Source organism: Athene cunicularia (assembly GCF_003259725.1).
Source record: "Athene cunicularia isolate RWA chromosome 14 unlocalized genomic scaffold, athCun1 chr14_part1, whole genome shotgun sequence".
Lineage (NCBI taxonomy): Eukaryota > Metazoa > Chordata > Aves > Strigiformes > Strigidae > Athene > Athene cunicularia.
The window spans coordinates 8,064,366-8,083,664 of NW_020799118.1; the positions used below are offsets into that span (position 1 = coordinate 8,064,366).

Here is a 19,299-nt window from a genome sequence, read left to right on the forward strand (position 1 = left end):
GCGGGAGACCGTCCTGCAGCAGAAGGAGACCATCGGGAGCCAGCGGGAGGCCATCCGGGAGCTCACCGGCAAGCTGAGCCGCTGCGAGGGCGCCGACGGCAGGTCCGCCACGGGGACGTGGAAGAAGGAGCTGGGCAAGGGCAAGGACACTATGGGCGACCTGCCGCGGGACCCGGCGCAGGTCATCGACCAGCTGAGCCGCACCATGCAGACCCTGAAGGACCGGCTGGAGAGCCTGGAGGTAGGGCCGGGGCGTGGGGTGGGCCAGGCTCCCTACCCGCCCTCCTGGAAACTTGGAACGACTTAACGTGTAACGGGGGCTTTGGACGCAACTTAGTCTTTACGGAGATAAATCCAGCCTGAGCCCTGGGAGTGAGTTGCTTGGCTGGCTTGTCTTGTTCTCGTGATTATTTATCTGTTTGCTTTTATGGTAAAAAACCCTGACGAGCTTCTCTGAATGTATTCTCCCACTGCGTGGGGGAAGATTATGGTTTTCCTGCTTGTCGCCAGCTTAGTCTCTGTATTAATATGTTTAAATCTCTCTGGGAATGTGACTTCATGAGGTTTGAGGTATAAAGCTGACGTCTTGGGCAGTAAGTCCTTGGCATATGGTGCTGAACAGATCAGTGGTAACGATGAGATTGTGTTGGGCAGATTGTAAAGATGAGATGATGTATTTAGAGCTGACGTAGAATAAAACGAACCTGATTCACTATGCCTGCGAGTAGAAAGGGGATTTGGTCCGAGCCCACTGATAAGTGATTTCCATGAGCCTTTGGACAGTGCCCATGGTTGAGTGACACTCATGGAAATATAGAGCGTGTTCCCACAGGAATCATGCTGGATGATGTTTTTTTTTTCCACACCCTGAGAGCTACATGCGTGTCCTCCTGCTGTCCTCTGGTCAGTGATGATGTGAGGATAGTGAGTAGCTCCTTAAAGGTTATTCTGTGAGGTCTAAACACTCTAAACTATTTTTCAAGTACAGTTTGGAATGATCTAGGAGTGTAACATCCTTTTATTACTGTTGCTGTCTTTTTGAATAATTTTCTTAGGATTGTAGAAAAGAAACTCCATTAGGATATTATAGTAGGTGGTACTGTTGGGGTTCTTATCCTTAAAGATACTATATTTGAGAGAGTGTGGGCCTTTTTTTTTTTTTTCTTCCAGTTTAAATAAAAATACTTTCATTGGCTAATACTTACAGTTGAGCTAAAGAACATCTAACTTCCTTATCTACAAATCAAAATTGAGGAAACTTTTGTTTAGTAAATTTGCTTTTGAACTAGCTTAGTTTTCTATTTAAAAAGAGATAATAGTTTTTCTATTTTTTCTTACACTGGCAATGTCATTTGTAGTAAGTAAAGCAAAAATTGACTAATGTGCAACATGTACCCATACTAATGGAAGGGCACACCAGACCTGGCTCCCTACATTTATTGTATTCAACTTAAATGTATGAAGATTCCTTCATACAAAACACTGAAGCCTCTAACAAAAGCACCCTTTTGTTTCGGGACATGTTTAGCTACAGTGTTGATAGAAGCACTGGACATGACAAGCACTAAAAACCAATGCCTCTTTTGTACTTGCTGGAGAACTCAGTGATCTTGCATTCTTCCACTTGCATCTGGAGCAATCCACATTTCACAGATTGTGTTTTAGAAATGACAATTTTTTTCTTTTCATTTTCCCTAAAGCACCAACTCCGAGCCAACGTCTCATATGCAGCACTGCCTAGTGACCTTCGAGAGATGCTTCAACGGAGGCTTGGAGACCTGGAACGCCAACTCCTGAGCAAAGTGGCTGAGCTTGAGGATGAAAAGTCTTTGCTTCATAACGAGACGTCGGCCCATCGGCAGAAGACAGAGACTGCCTTGAATGCATTGCTAGAAAGAGTGTCTGAATTAGAAAAAGGTAATCTGCACAGAATCTAAACGCTACCCCATGCTGATTAATTTTGTTTGTCTTCTTTCTAGTGCAGTAGTCTAAATGTGTGCCTTGAGGGAAAGACAGTTAAGGTACTGGGCTAAATAATAGGTGACAGTGCAAATACTTGGATTCCCTTTTTCCTTTTGTCACAGCCTTCCTGCTTGACAGGCTTCTGCATGGCTCTGTCTTGCTGTCTCTTAATTTGGCATATGTGGGTGGGTAGGATGAAGCTCTTGGAGTTTGTGGGATGGAAAGATCTATAAGGAGGCAAACAGAATTAGGAACAAGTATGACATTGGTGTCAGGTAAATGCCTAGATAATGTCAGGTATGCATCTGAGAAGAGCTGCCTTTCTTTGGACTGAAAATCATATGGGCTAAATTTAATGAGCACAGCTGCCTTTGGGGTAAAGAATGGTATTTTATATCAAAACCATTTCCTGCTGCTTTGGAAGTATTGCTGGTGGTCTTCCCTTTGGTTGCTGGTTATAACTTTGGGTAACTGCAGATACTTGAATTGTGTCCTGTCCCAAGTGTATAGCCTTCACAGTTTACAGTGTATTAGACATGGTGCCACTGGGGGGACACTCTCTTTATCCTAGTCATTTATTCAGATACTTAGATTAATTATTAGAGATCTGTCTGCTTGAGTAGAGTCTGTTTATTTGAATTACAAATGCCCATGGAAGTGAGCTAAAGAACAGAACTATTTATTGACTATGTACACCTACAGAGTGAACTGTGTAGGACTAGAGTAGCAGTAAATATCACTGCCCAGTCTTTAAATGATTTTCCAAGGTGAATAGGCTCTCTGCTTAAAAGCAGTTTAATGGACATGCTTTCAAAATGGTGCAAACATACGCATCTCATGAATTTTAAAATACAGGCTAATGGATCCATTTGTGTAATATTTTATTTTTTTTATTTACAAAGTGTGAAGGAAGAGAAAAGGGAAGAAGAAAGAAGAGATCTTCTACTGGCTCTGTCCTTTAGTATTTCATGAGAGCCAAGATAAAGCCTAAACTGCAACTAAAGTTCTGGAGCATTAGTGGCCTGTTAATGTCTTCTGTGGCAAATATTGCTAGTCTCTGAAAGATGTGACTCATACCAGCAAGCCATCAGAAAGAAAAGGGGAATGATGGGAGAAGAAGAATGTGTAATTTAGTTAGGTTGAAAATAGCCTGTTCCCACCTTTTTTGTGTGTGTGGGGAGAGAGGACTGTCTTAAGTCTCCAGGAAAGTGAAGAATTTGGGCCAGGAACCAAGACACAGATGCTCTTTTAGTTGTGTAATTTGTTCTCTATTACAGTGCAGCTTAACTGTTCTATGCCTTTGGTTCCTCTGTCACATCAAGGTGAGGGTAATAATGATCTGAGGACTTGGTGATTTTGTAGATTAAATACAGACAATATTTGAAGTGATCTGACCTCTTTTGAAAATAGTATTTCTATTGTGCTTTTATTTTAAATGCCATATTTTTTAGCATCTTCCTGACAGCTACCTAGAGTGTCATAAGCTCCTTGTTTTCCTGAGACTAAATGAATGGAGGAAAAAAAGCTTTATAATGTGACACTATGAACTTTGTTTTTTTTTTTCTCTGTAGTTGTTACAGCTGTCCTTAGTTACCAGTGGGGCAGAAGGGTTTGAAGCTTGTACAACTGTTGTGATTGCCAAAGTCTTCTGCTAATTCCTTCACACGTTGTCTCTATTGACAGCAGTAGATGATGCATTAAAAAGCAGGACTGGGTAGAGGAATGACCCTGCAACTAATAGTGCCTGGATCTTAGTGTGATACCTAGCTTTGGAGATGTGAACAGGTCACTTGCTATGTCTAAATCTATTTTCTCTGTCTCTAAAAGAGAATAATGGTATTTCTTGCCCCTTTTATCTAAAAAGAATTCAGATTCTTTAGGAAAAGGATTATTTTATCCTGTGTATGTGCCCATTGCCCAGGGCAAGAGGTTCATGTTATCATTTGGAGTTGTGGATGATTTCAAGTCATAAGAACAAACTGAAAAATATAAAAAAGGATTTTTTTTTTGCTGTTCTTTTCCAACATGTTACTGCTTCCTTAAGCACCTTCACATGGTGAATAATGCTCTTAATGGAGTATGTTTCTTTTTTTTATATGTGAGATTGGTTGTGCTAGCCTGGTAGAGGTTGCTCAACATTAGCCTTAAGACCCTGGGGTTTTTTTGCTTAGAATTTAAAATATTTCAGGTTTTGGTCTGTAAGTTCCTCAAGATAGATGCAAGCATCACACAAGCATTTTCTTCTTCCACCCCCTCGTTTTGTGAAAAATGCAGTCAAAACACTTTGCTTCTGAGAATGGGAACTGAGGGAATGCCAATGGTTTAAAAATTACATATGAGAATTGTGGCAACCTTTTGTGACAGCAGCTCTTCATTTGGATTGGGAGTGTGAATTTTGGCAGGGGGATTGAATTTGTTTTGAAGAATGTGAGTAAAGGAAATGAGTGGGACTCAGAACAGGTTGCTAAAAGGTTGAGGGTGACACTACTACAGAACTGTGGGGTTTCATTTTGTGGCACAGTGTGGGATCTCTCTTAATATTTAGTTCTAGAAAATTACTTGTAAGCAGATACCAGAAGTATACACAAACTATGTAATACAGAGTATTGCAACTTTAGAAAGTTTTGGTCTTAAGAGTTCTCAGTTTCATAAACATCTCTGGAGTATCTCACTGGTTTTATCACTTGTTTTAGAAAAAGCTAAATAATTTCTGCTTTTATATCAAACCAAATGTCTAATGTTTTCATAGTTCATAACTCCATATTGCATTTTTCTTCAGGATCTCTTTGAGCTTCAGCTTCATGTTTTTGTTCAGATCTCCTCCTGGTTTGTCTGTGGGACAGAAACCAGTTCTACTGAATTTAACTCTGCTTTCTGGAATATGTCATAATTTTCTTATTTCAGAGTGGCCACACAAAATGAGCATCAACCTGTTTCTCAGCCTGGTATCTGTAAAATGGCGATGCTGCTGATAGCTCTGTGCGTAGCAGTAGTAGGAAAAAAATACTGGTTTTGAAGCACTGTGCTTTAATAATGAACATGCCAGAGAATCCATGTTTAGTAACAGTAAATATCTTTTAAAACAGTTTGAATTGTTTGAAATACTCAGGCCTCCAGCCATGAACTAAGCAATGAAGAAAGAAAATACTTATCAGCCTCTCATTAGTTGTCTGCTATCTAGTCTTTTGCTCTAAATGAGCAGAAAAAAATAAACTAAGTAATTAGCATGATGTGTATACGATCTAGTTGTATTTTTCTGTGCTGCAAAATCAACATTCAGCAATACTACTTCAGTATTTTTTGTGTGTACTTCTCTAAAGTGATTAAAATTCCAGAGATTTTTCAGTATCAATTATATTATTTCTTAACCTGAATTGCAAATTGTTTGTTTTGTTTAATGTTAAGGGTTTTTCTTCCTCAATGTAATTCTAGGTAACAGTGCATTTAAGTCACCTGACGAATTCAAAGTCTCTCTTCCTCTTCGCACGAACTACTTATATGGGAAGATCAAGAAGACTCTGCCAGAGCTGTATGCTTTTACTGTATGCTTGTGGTTGAGATCAAGTGCTTCTCCTGGAATTGGTACTCCATTCTCATATGCTGTTCCTGGGCAGGCTAATGAAATTGTCCTCATAGAATGGGGGAATAATCCAATAGAACTGCTAATTAATGATAAGGTGAGAATTCACTAACTTGTCTTTATTGTCTACGTAATCAAGATAAGGCCTGAACTCTTGTTACCTCTGTAGTAAGTCTTCCATTCTCTCTGAGAGAAGCCAGCTCTGGCCCTTTGAGATGTTGGTGTCTACTGGTCTGTTACCCATCTGTTTGTTGCAAGTTCATAGAAGTACTCAAAGTCAAATGGTACATGTATTTTTGTGTTGAAACAAAGCAGCATGACACCTAGATGTGCACACACTTATGCATGTCCTTGGAATTTACAAGGAGATCTTGGCTTCTTGCTGTTTTATGAAACAGAAGCAGTATTTGAAGCCATGCTATTGCATGTGAGATCTAAGTCAGTTGCAGTGTTTCTGTCTTTCTAATCCTAGAAGTTCAGATGGGTTAAAATTAATTTTGCAGAAAACGGAGAGCAAAAGGCATGTAATTGGGGCTGGTTTTGTTGTGCTTAGTGACTGAACATCAGTTTAAATAATTTTTTTTTCAGACTTCAGATACAAAAAGCAACAATTGTCTCTCTACTTAATACAACTGGTTTCTGACAAGCTTCAGAATGAACCTTGAGGAAAACAAAACCCATTGAAACTTGGCATTAAAATAGATTATAAATACTTCCTTTCTCCTCACCTTCAGCTAGGTTTCCTAGTAACTCACTGCTCTCTGAGGAATTTGGTGTTTACAGATCTACAACACAACTTGGGTGGTTCAGTCATGTGGCTAGTTAAGGACTTTTAACAGTCCTATTGTGCTCCCAAATCAATAAAAGTGGGCAGCTGATTATTTTTAATGTTTTGTGGAAGAGAAGGAAACCTGAGTAGTCTGCTTATCTTTAGCAATAACTTTTTCTCTTCAATATTATGTCAGCACTATTAATATTCTTTAAGGCTTTTCTTTCTCCCACATCACGGCTGCTCCATAGCCCACTGCATTTGTGTCTTTATGTTGACTTGAGTAAGTTTACAGATCAAATTCCTAAAGGAGCATAATTCCTCCTTTTTTGGAGCCCTATGTAAAAGTTTCCACGAGTTTTACTAGAAGCATCAGATCCATTTGTCAGAGTTGTTACTGCAAATGGTGCCCAGATTTTAACAGAAACTTAACATGAGCCCTGGATGGAAAGTTAGGACTAAATGCTGAGACTTAAACAACAAATGCCACAGATCAGTATGCAGGATCAGTGGATTGATAGCAGCTTAGACTCTGGTACTTGTGTCACTTGATTCTAGATGAAACAAAGGCTCACATAGAGGATAAAAAGCATGACTGTATTCCTGAATACAGGAGAGCTGAGACAAAGTAGAAAAATGTAGACTAATTTCTGCTGCTGAAATTTTTGTTTCTGGGGACAGTGTAAATACTGTCCCTTTTAAACTGTTGTACTTGAACTGGTAGACTTGGGTTTGCAATGTGTGTTTTTCTTTGTTTTTTATAGGTTGCCCAGCTCCCTCTCTTCATCAGTGATGGAAAATGGCATCACATCTGTATAACATGGACAACCAGAGATGGGATGTGGGAGGCTTTTCAGGATGGAGAGAAGCTTGGCACTGGGGAGAATCTTGCTCCTTGGCACCCAATTAAACCTGGAGGTGTCTTGATCCTGGGTCAGGAACAGGTAAGTGAATGACAGTGTGTTCCAGGGTTTAAAAAAAAAAAAGAAAAATCTAAATGCCCCAAACAAATGACAGCTGTAAGAAAACTTCTTTGTTAAACACTTCGTCCTGTTGCATACACAATATCAGACTAAAACAAAGCAACAAATACTTAATGCAGTCACACATTGGTATATTTTGTTTCATGTATTAAATATTCAGAATATTCATGTTGCAGCTATTCCTATTCCCACTCTTAATGCTACAGTGTGCTTTGTCAGTGATGTGAATAATGCCTTAAATTAAAGCCTTTGAGCTAGATTGCTGGTAACTAGCAATGTGGCCACTGAAGTTACAGAAAAGGACAGAATTGGCCAGTGCTGTTGTATGAGCTGTCAAAAAGGAGCTTGCTGAAAGCAAACTGACTATAATTGCTTTGATTCATTCTAATTTTTTTTTTTTACCTGAAGCCAAGTTCACTGTCTCCCTCTACAGTGTACTGGGTTTCCCTGTTCCTTTCCTCTTTATCCCAAGAGGTGAAAGATGTTAGTCCTTGAGCCCCAGAACAGACCAAGGAGTGTGGTGTCTGGGGGTGGGGGAACCAACAACTGTGGGCACTTGGAATGCTTGTGGGTGTATCAGGGTCTCTTATAATTTGGCCCACTATGGAGAACTACCTCCAGACTCAATTCTGCAGCTTTTCAGGTATGCAACATATTTTTAGAATAGTGGAGTCTGTCATTCATTTGGAGTTGGATGTCTGCTTTAAAGATGAGTCTGAAGTTAAAGGGACAAACTATGAATCAGACATTTGGATTCTCATTAAACATGTAGGTAAATTCCTACTGCAAATGCTATAATAATAAAGTTTGAATACTGGTACTTCCAACAGAAGGCATTCATGAGGTTAAGTCCTTTCTGAATATTGGGGAAAAAAAAAAAAACCAACCCCAAACCCCAAAGGATTTTGAATCTCGCTCTTCTAGTTGACATCTCAGTAAGCTATTGCCTATGAATTGTGTGGCTTATCTTCACATTTTTTTCTCTACCTGCTCTTTGTATGGTTATACATATACTGAAAAAAAAAAAAATGTAATGAGGAAATAGCCTTTCTCCAGGATTCCCAGGTTCACAATGGGGCAATTAAAAATTAGTTTTGTCCTGACACTGATTTGAGCAGATACTTTATCTGTCACATAAATGACAGAATGGTAAATTTAGAATCCTAATACGCTCTGCATAGCAGATGCTCCAGCTCACTGTTAAGTGGCTGGAAGGTTTTCTGTAACTCTTTCACACCATTTGCCTGTACTGTGCCTGGTTCTATCCTATGCTATTGGTGTCATATTAGTGTGCCCGCACAAAATGTGTGATTGCTGTCCTTGAGTAATGGACGGAGAAAGCAAATACTTCTAGGCTTATGCTATAGTGGTTTGAGTTAGTCATTTGGTACAACCAGAAGAAGCCTGTGTCTTTGGATCCGAAGATCACATCTTACAGGCCCTGCAGATTATTGGTCAAGGACTGCAGTACAGTATAATCTATAGCCATAAAGCTTTTGGAGTAATCTTACACATCTCTGCGGTTCTTGCTGAAGATGTCCTGTGCCAAGCTTGCAAAATGGCTCCTAAAGTAGCCTCAGTATGTAAAGCTGCCTTCCTGCTCTAGTGCTTGGGGCAGGGTTAGTTATGTATGGCCTTTGTGATGGTACACAGTCACTGCTGTTTGCTTTGAATTGTTTTGACACATTTCAGATTGGAGCTTTTAACTGTTAACTGAACATCTTGCTCAAGGTAGCCCTTCTAGAAATGTGAAGTTGTTTGTCTCTGTGACCTAGCTCTGTACCTCCTTCTAGCAGTGTGGCTGGGGGGGAGGGTCTTCAAGTTTTAAGAAGAAAATGCTGCAATAACCTTCCCATCTAATCCTAACTCTTGTGTGCCTAAAGGACACAGTAGGAGGAAGATTTGATGCAACTCAAGCCTTCGTTGGGGAGATGAGCCAGTTCAATATATGGGACAGGGTCTTAAAAGCTGAAGACATCATGAATATTGCTAACTGCTCTACCAACATGCCTGGCAACATCATACCCTGGGTTGATAACAACGTTGATGTGTTTGGAGGTGCTACTAAATGGCCTGTGGAGACATGTGAAGAGCGTCTGCTAGATTTATAGCTGCAATCACTTCCCATTCAAGTGCCCCCTTTAGTAGGACAATATTCTGTGCAATCTAAAGCACTTACTTTTCTCTCTGCCCTTCCCCAATCTTAACTCCTTAAAAGAATAAAAAAAAAAGAGTAAACTGCCTTGGTGCAAAGATAGCTGCTAGTTTGGGGCATTGAGCCTGACAATGAAAGAAGCACTTCTTGGCTAGAGCAGCCCGTGCTTCCTTATGGCCTGATCCAAAAATATGCTTTGGCCTACAGCAGCCTGTTGGTTAGGCCCGAGTTCAGTACATCAGCACTTCTGGCAGGGAGGGGGAACAGCTGTGCACATGTTAACTATAGGTCTCCTTTTGATCATGTGCAGTGCTGACAAAGCACTAAGATTAACAGGCTAAATGTGAATCTTGCCTTCCAGTCTATCGTCTCCCCTTTGAATTGAAGCCATTCCTTATTAACCCTTTTAAAAGAAATCTGTTAATCCTTACACTACAGTGGTTATGGTGCAACAATGGGTAGAACAGAACAGCCACTGTCTGAGTGCAAGGGTCTTGCTTTTTAATTTGCAATTAGAAAGCCTTATTTTATGGTAAGGAGGCAATGTATTTGAGCCATGCTATTCTAGTTCAATTTGAAGAAAGGGGATTGTGTAATCAGCATAGCTCCACTGTAATAGAGATGCTTCAGGTAAGGTTCTGTCCCAAAGCCTGTCTTTTGCTAGCCAGGATCCCAGCGTAGGTGGATGGATGAAAGACTGTATTTGTATTTTCTGTAGGCTGAATGTACTGAATTCGTAGTGACCTGGCTTGTAAACTTTTCTCTATTGTTTCTCTTGCTTTAGTCAATGTCTTTTTTTTTTAATATACAAGCTGTGATTAAGTGAATTTCCATTTTTGTTTTGCTTTGAAAGGCCTTTTTATGAGCAAGTGCCAAAGTTCAGTTTCTGCTTGCTGAGAATAGCTATATATTTTTCCAGCATAAGTCTTCTGCACTGTTTTCTATGTTATAATGGTCCTATGTAATATGAAAATGTGCTGGTTTCTTCAATTCTTGTTGACTGTCTCTTCTGTAAGCACTGGGCTGACTACTATATTTTTTTTATTATTTTCTCTTGATATTTTGCAAACAATGTTGCAATGTTTCCTTGGCATTGATGTGACTACTTGGTTCGTGGCTCGCAGATAGCAAATGCACTGTACTGGGAAAGAGTTAATACTTTTGTTATTTAAAAGAAAAGATTTAAAGAGGGGGGAGGGGGAATTTATAAAGCTAAATATCATATTTTATTTTTCATATGTTTGAATTGTAAGAATAATATGGTGACAGTCCCATTTGTAGGATAAAGTTACATATTTCCATTAATATGTAGTATGCTGTTCTTAAAAGAAAATTCTTATAATGAACTTTTAATTAAAATGCACTGTAAAATGAGTCTTTTAATTCCTTTATAGTCACACAAGACAATCTTGTTTTTCATGGCTGCTAGGAGTTCAGCTACTGTCTCTCTAGACTGAGAGAAGTACAGTCCTGTAAGAAATTATCTTTATTCCCTAAATGTCTTAAATCACAATCTTCTACCAAGAGGGGATTCGGTCTGTGTGTAACCTTGACTGGGAAGAGGGTCCCTGCATTTGGATGTGGTAGAGTGTCTGAAGATCTCATTGGTGCTGGTCTATGGCAGGGCCTGAGCTATGGCTGTTTAATGGGAGTGGGATGGGACACAGAACATATGTTCATATTTATTTTTTTCACTTGTGAGAAACTGAAAGCTTATGAGCCCTTCTGGGTGAAAGTAGTAGTAGGTGATTTAAGTATCCCAAACCAGTGTGAAAAGAACTGTTCAGCAATGGAAGAACTAGTTGAAATGTGATAGCAGAGGCACTACACCTCTGCAAGTTGGAAAGCGCAGCATCCATGGAGTCTGACAGTAAACCACATGCTTTGCTTGGTGAACTCACAAGTTGATAGTGCTCTCTGTAATAAAACAACCAGCTGGGGCAGAAGTGTTTATCCAGCTCTGACATCCTCCTCTGGCCAGAGAGAGTTTGATGTTTCTGTGAAACAGCACACAATGTGATATCAGATGTTCCTATTCTGATGTGTCTTAAAGCAGATATTGCTCCTCTGACCCACAACAGTACTTTCCCTAGTCCAAGGAAAAAAATCCCCCACAAACCAAAAAGCCCTCACTATCCAAGAATCTGTGTCCTAAGAGTGAAGTGCAAAATTCTCACCTCATGTGGGCTGGAGACCAACAGAGGTATCAGCCCTCCAGTCAATTCACTCTATCAGCTTTTTTCAAAATAAAGTGAAGGAACTGAAGTCTAGGTGTCTGTGCTGCACTCTGCTCTTTCAGGAAATAGTTTTTGCATATTTCACTCTGTTCTTAAAAGGTGCAAGGGTGAAGCTGTCCCAGACCCTTTCCCCAACGCCTGGGAGCCATCTATCATTTTAAACACTAAGCATTTGGCTTCATTTATTGGTTGAGGGAAGCAGAGGGTCTTTACACTTTGACTGGCCATGTTGATCTTTATTTAGAGTTATTTAAACACGGTGTCAATCTTAGGTCTGTCTTTAGCACTGACTAACAATAAACACCAGAGTAAGAAGCCCCACCTACATGGGGAGGTGTTTGTGGGTGGGGGCTGTAATCCCTTTGTTTTGTACACAGTGGGGACACCTGGTCTGGAGCTGTGAGGCTGGTGCTGCTGGGTGGTTGGCTGCTTTTTTCTTTGGGTGCTGCTCAGTCTCTGTGAGGGGGAACTGTGGCAGAAGTTCTTTTCACTGTGGAAATCAATACTAAAAGTTGTTTTTTTTCTAAGGTATGTCAAGGTGCTCAGATGAGAGGGTGTTTGGGGACATTCATCCTGTTGTAACCTGACCTAGAGCTGGGGTGAATCTTTTCCTCTAAACAACTTTGTTCTCCGTTTCTGGGTTTGTTTTTTGCTGGTTACATAACCAAGATGTAGGGATTTGGGGGGAGGGGTTTGGGTGGTTTTTTTTAGACACCAACTCTTTAGTAAAAGCCAAAGGTAAGGAATACATATTCTGTTGAAAAGGTGGTGGTTTTATTCTTTTATATATATATATATATATATATATATATATACACACTTCTTTCTTTAATGCAATAGTACTTTTTCCATTAAAAAGAAAAAATGTGTATTGATTTTTGTACCTTTATCTTGTGATGAAAAGCTATGGCTGTTATTCTCCTGCTCCACATTCTGGGAGTCACATGTTTTATGTGCATATATAAGCAGATGGCAAAACAGGAGTAAATATTACCATATTCCAGCATCTATACTGTTTATGGAGCGTGGAAGTGACAAGACAACCTTCAGTTCCCAAACTGCTCTGAATACACAGAAGTAATAACTTATGGAGAGCTGACTGACAGCTACAGCACTTGGAACATGCAGTAATGCAGATTTCTAGAAAATCTGTCTGTTTAAAAACAGACAGAGCTAGGACTCCTAAAAGTGGTATCAGTGATGCTAACAAGTCAGCCAGCCTCCTGGGAGCTGTGAACTGGCTAGGTCCCCAGATGACTTCTTGGGTGTGAGGACTGTTCAGTCAGCTTCTGTGTTGCACTGTTCTGTTTGTATATATTTAATGCATTTAATGGCTGTTGAGCAACAAGGGATCTAGCATTTGGTATGTTTAAATCCAGATTATATTTCTTCAAGGTCAAGTTTTTTTTACTAACTTGCTGGCCATTAGAAACTTTAGATCATATCATATGTTTGGTATTTGCTTGAAGGCTTTAGCTACGCCCTCACTGTTTTAACTAGAGCTGGGAGTTGCTGAGGGGAGGATCACTTCTGTGCCTCTGGGATCCCGTTGTCAAAGGGAGACTGACTCTGTCTTGCAGGTGACTTTCTGCTGGGTGGTGCTTGCTTGTTGAACTGTTAGATTTAGGTCTCATAAATGCAAGAAAGACCACAGAAATTCTTTTTAGTAAAGCTCTATCCTCATTTTTATACACACTTCCTCTCTGTTTGAATACGTGAGACTGCCAAGGAGAAGCTGATTCTGTTTTGCTCCAGAGAGCTGGTTTCCCTCAGGACTTTCTTGAAGGTGAAAGGCAGGCTGGTAGCAAAGCTGTTGCTTTGTATTTGGTCTTTAAAGCTGGCTCTTTTTCAATCAAGATAACTGTTGTTCTAAAAAAACCCTTATTTCTTCTCTGCTACCTTTTTCTGTATATGAGGATTCTTCATCCAGCTGATTTCAGTTACCGAGGTTGGGAGGAAGGATCAACCTTCTGCAGTATCATACTTGTGGGGACCCAAATCTTGCTAGGAGTGCAAATACATGAGCAAATGGCCTGGCTGAAGCTTTTACCACAGATGATGTCCTCTTGATGCCACTGTAGGAATCTGAGGCTGAGCACAGCAAGGACCCTGCTGATGGAGAGGGTCAGGTACCATCAAACTCACTGCAGAAATAAAATGAAAGGTCTCTTGGTAGCCAGGGAATCTGGGAGTTTTGCAGAAATCTTTCACCAAAATCTGGGGGTGCGCGCGTGTGTGTGTGCGCGCACAGAGAAAAAGCTAGACCTTGATAATGTTCATGGTTTAGCTGTGAAGCTTAAATAATGCATGAGTTTCACAAAGCTAAAAATCTCCTGTAAAGAATGGAATTAATTGCACCCCTGGCTATAGCTGTTTCTAAAATGCTGCACTTAGAAAAGTATAAATTTGCACAAGGAGTTCAAAGGTCTGTTTCTTTCTCTAAAGGAGGGCTGGGCTGATTTTTTTGGCAAGCCTTCAAATACAGAAGCTCCCTGATGGCTTGATGCCACTGAGAGAAGTAGTTTTATTTATTTGGCGTTTCACCTGAGGTGGTTCCCAGCACGTGTCTGTCCAAGCAGTTTTGCTCCTGGCTGTGCTGTTCCTGGGTGCTCCCGCCATGTGAAGGATGCCGAGCAGTCTCCTCCGCGGTACCCACTTGTTCCCGTGCTACCGGTCAGCTTGTACTGTATCACAGGGAGCAGAGCTTACTTCACAAAGGGCTGTCTCGAGCGCCTGTGGCACGTTGTGTGCTTTTCTTCTGTGCTCAAAGACGTTTGCAAGAGTTTTGCCCTGGTTTTTAGAGCACGAAGCTGTTCCCATGAGCAGTTCTGGAGTGCTCATTAAGAATAAGGATTCAGAAAGTGAACTGAATGACTATTTCTTAGGAGGGTTTAGGTGGTTTTGAAGGTACTAGATGCTTTTTTACATTATATCTTTCAAAACACTTAAACCAGCTTAGGAGTAACTTAAGATCCCTATGCTACTGCAACAGAGTTGGTACCTAGGCTTATCTCCACAACAGAAGATTGCTCTCCTAACCTCACCAGACAAAATCCAACCTATTTAAAGGGCAACCTTATGTGTTAAAAAGAGTATGCTAAAACCGCCTGGTGGTTTATAACTTCCCCCTTTTTTTTAAATTATAATTGGTGTTCACTGGTGATACACAGTGGGAAGCCTGCCATGCCATCATGCTGTGATCCCAGACATAGATATTTTTTTCTGCAACAGCAAGCAATTTGTTTTCCTCCTGTTTGAGAGGGCAGAGAGCAGGCAGTTACCTCCTCTCTGGTGCAGAACTGGAAAGAGATTGTCCTGTGCAGTCACCTTCTATCTCTGCAACTGCAAAAGGATCTGGGAGTAATTATCTTCCCTGTCTCTTAATTTCATGTGAGAATTCCCTGCAGGAGATATTTGTGTCTGACAAAACAGGACAGACCTAGATTTGCTTTCCAGGGATGGTATAGCTCACAGGAATATGCTGTGTTTTAGTCTAAGGTTTCTCTTTTTTTTCATTTTTTATGGCAAATTATAAATGGCTGATAAACACCTATAATAAAATACAGATGTGCCTTGGCAAATCATCCTTTTTTCCATTAAAGAAAGCTCTTTCTTACTGTGTGGAGAGTACATATCCTCCTAAGAGATCAAATTATTTATTGCAGTGCATTAATTAGCTTTTTCAAAGCTTCTAAGGTCTTGGAGCTACTTTCAGCTCCAGGGATAATTGCAGTAGGTAAATACCTCTCTGCTTCAAGTATTATTTAATGTAACTGAAAAACAACTGTGAGTGTGTGCTTTGGTCTTCTGGCCTGTTGGGGGCTCTTCTTAAGTGGAAAACTAGCACCTGCAATGCTTTTACAAGGAAGTGATCAGAACTTGCTAGTTGAGTAACTATGTTGGCCACAGATACCCAGACAATTGAGGGGGTTTCCAGAGCTGGTTTGGTCTGTGCTGTCATCTTAGCTCTGAGGCTGTACTAGCACTTTTGCTCACCCATTGTTACTTTCATTTTGGTCTCAGTAAACAGCAGATCTAACCACTCTCATGCTCATCAGCAGCTCCAGTACTTTTTCCAGTGGCTGTTCTGCTTTTTACTAAGATCCATGCTCTGTGTGTTCCACCTCTTGAATTTTAGTGTGTCTGTTCACAAGTATTTGGCATTGTTCAAATATGCTGCTATGGTTACTCAGGCACCACTGACTGCACAGGTCAGCTTGGAAGAGCTTTAAACAAAGTATTTGGGACAGAATGCAGCTCTCTCTTGTTAATTTAAGACCTAGCACATCAGTTTGTTCAAATTACATAGTGGATAATGTCTTTCTTTTTTCCCTGCACTTGGGATTTGGAAAAAACATAAGAAAAATACTGCCTTGACGTGAGTCCAAGCAACAACAGTGGCTATTGCTGAAAATAGATACCAGCCTATTTGTTCTGGGAATTGCCTGAAGGCCGGCGGGGCTTTGTGCGCACAAGTGGATGTAGGATGTACAAAACAGAGCAGCCTGTTGAAGAGTACAGGCTTCCTCAGCTGCGTCAGTGCAAATGAAGCACGGCTCTGCTGATGGGAATGGGGCTGACTGCAGATCTCCACCACAGCCTGACACCTGCACAAACATTCAAGGGCCAAATTTTACAACCTTTGGGAAGTGGGAGGGGCTGATATATGATTCTTAAACATCACGTTGCTGTCTGATGGTTTAGGGGTAAGGTGCTAGCTTCTTGTTTCTGGAGACAGGCTGGGATTTTCAAGTGATGAAGATACAGCATGCTGCAAGGATGGCCTGTTGAGGGCTGTAGTCATGATTTTAATCTTCTAAACCTGATCAAATCTGTGAGCTGAATTAGCACTGGTGGTGTTTAGGTCCCAGAAATTTAGTGAGATCTGTTTTGTACTGCACCATGGGCAGAATTTGAATAAGGATCACTGTAAAGTGACTTTGCAGGCATGTGTAGTTATGCCCACACTAGGCTATGCCCTTTAATGTCTTTCTGGTTACTTTACCCTGGAGAAATGAATATGACTGAATTTCCTCTTCTGATTACACCGAAGGCAAAATTTCCCTAGGCTTGAATGGGAGAAGAATAAGAAACTTTGAGACAAGTCTGAGCGTGCTGGTATAAATGGTAAAAATGAAACAAAAAAATCTGGTGTGACTTTGAAGCTATTTTTAAAAGCACGAGCTGGAGTGGGTTACTCTGAATCACTGGAGTTTATGTGCTTATTTTATTTTTTAAATTTTCACTCAGTCATTTTGAGGACACAGTGAGAAGATAAGTCTTTAGAGATGGGTTATATGTGTTAAAAGGGGGAATGCATTAGCATTTGCCGAGCACAATGAATATCACTGCTAGATGAGCAGGTCCCTTTTCTGATATGGCAAAGCTATCATATATAAGAACTTATATCAAACCATTTCAGAAGATAAGGTCGTTGATTTATTGTTTTCATTAAAATATTAGCTTTGCTTCCTTCCTTGATTGTTTCTGTGGGAAACTGCATGATGCTTGGCACAGTAAATCTTGGGGCAGCCTCTTTGGTGGGTGGGTTGTGTTGAAGATTTCTTTGTCTCCCCCCTGCACCAGCCCTTGGAGGCAAGTTCCCTGCAGCTGAGGATGGGGATTAAAAGTAAAAATAATCTACCTTTATTGTAATAAGTAATAGAATCCTACTAACATCTCTTGGATTGCATTCTGGTTTTCTATTCTGTACTTGAATTCAAAGGCTGGTCATTCCTATCCTTGTTTTTCAGTTGAAGGATGTAAATTTCTATGGCATTTATTGAGCTGAGAAGGGCAGTTCTCTGTGTTGTTATTTTTCTCTGTTCATTGTAGCAGACTTTTTGCACTTGAAGGAGGACAGAGAGGAGGGTGAAATAGCATAAACCGCTTAAGGGGAGAAGTGGAAGGAAAGTGTGGCCATTGCAGTATGTGTGCTGAGGGGAAAGTTGTCTTTGAATTCAGCAGTAGAAGTTAGAAATAATGTCTGTTGTGATCACTGTAGATACAGAAAGAACCATCTTGCCCTCAGACTTTGCCTAAAGTCGAATTTGTATTTCAGGAGACTGGACTACATCAACTGGCTTCAGACATGCTCATTTTCATCCCACTGTCCTGTGGGGTGTGTATGAAATCCCTTTTCATTACCAGAAATACAGTAATTTCTTTTTCCACATGCAGCCAGAAGTACTCTAGAGCAGCTGAATTAAATGCCAAGGTGAAAACGGGTTGCTGTAGAAACCCTTGTCAGATTTGCAAATGGTTCTTGTGTGCTTCTGAGGCTATGTTAGCAATAAAGACTCTTCAGCTATTATTACTTTTTTTAGTGGTATTGAGAAATGATTATTTATTACTAAAGACCAGCTGGAACTAGCAGAAGGTGTATGCTACAGTTTAGAAAGTTAGGAAACTGTATGATGGGCTGATCAGGAATCTGCTAAAGCTCTGGGAACCATCCATCAGCTTTAATGGACTTTGGATCTAGCGCCCCTGTTCACTGGAGTCTGTGCAACATGCAACATAATGTATCCCAGGTTTTTTTAACTTCCAGTAAGGGCTTGTTGATGTGGGGGGAAAACTCTCTGGAAACTGTTCTATAGCACTGCCTTCTCCTTTCCCTCCTAAGCATAAAAGGCTGTTGGTGACAATTGTATATACGTTGTGCCTCTTAAAGAGCTGACAGACACAACTTGATTCTGAAACATTGCTATGGCGCTTCCTCAGCATCCCTTTGATACCTTTGCATCTTCTTGGTTTAACGATGCTGTTATAAGAGTGCATGGCACAAATGTAGTTACATGAGCTTTTTGTTATTTGACTGTATTCTGAGCAGCATTTCAGAGATTATTAAAACATTTCTGTATGCTTTTTGGCTTTGAAAAATATAAATTCAAACCAAAAGCCCATAAATCTTTGCTTAAACAAATTATACCTCTAAGAACAGTCTACATGGGTATTGTGTAACAAGGAGGGTGAATTCCAAATAGGACTTTGCAAATCCAGCTGAAGCAGAAAATCAAGACTGGTGGGAGATTTTTAGAGCACTTTGCTTTCTTCCTAGAAGAATCACTGTAATATGTTGCACTATCAATGCTGAAATGACAACTGCAAATCGATTTAATTAAGAGCTACGCTAAAGGTATATTGTATTTCCTAATGCATACTTTACCTCTGAAGATGTAAATGTTCCTGGCTCACTGAAGCTATGTTGTCTTCACTGACTGAAACTTGCCTGTTGACAGTCTTGTCAGCTGAAAGCATTAGAAGAGAATGAAATTGCATTCTGGGCCTTGTCCCAGATGGGAATTGCTGTATTATTTTAAAGCCTCAAAAAGGATGGAAGTGTAACAGAACAACATGACCATAGTAAGATTTATTAGTGCTGCTTTCATCTTGGCTTTGGGCCATCCCCTGTCTGCAAAACTCCCATTGATGTCCCATCTGGATTTATGTAGAAATTGATGGTAGGGTAAAGCTCTCTGATCCTATCAGTTCACATTTACATCAGTTTCTGTTCTGGTTGTGCTATAAAGGGCTGGAAGCACCACTTGTTAAACTCTAATTAGCAGGCAAGCAGAGGAGAATGCAAGGTCAATTTGGCACTCATGGAATTT

At 40.4% G+C, this 19,299-nt stretch overlaps 1 protein-coding gene across 1 annotated transcript; it reads left to right on the forward strand.

The window, feature by feature from the left end:
- Position 1: 1 nt before the first annotated feature.
- On the forward strand, positions 2 to 10,823 carry NPTX2 (neuronal pentraxin 2; the record flags this gene model as incomplete). Its single annotated transcript, XM_026859157.1, has 5 exons — positions 2 to 241; positions 1,701 to 1,917; positions 5,395 to 5,639; positions 7,076 to 7,255; positions 9,178 to 10,823. Coding segments are annotated over 5 exons (1,110 nt in total), but the record flags the coding sequence as incomplete, so codon positions are not given.
- Positions 10,824 to 19,299: the final 8,476 nt, after the last annotated feature.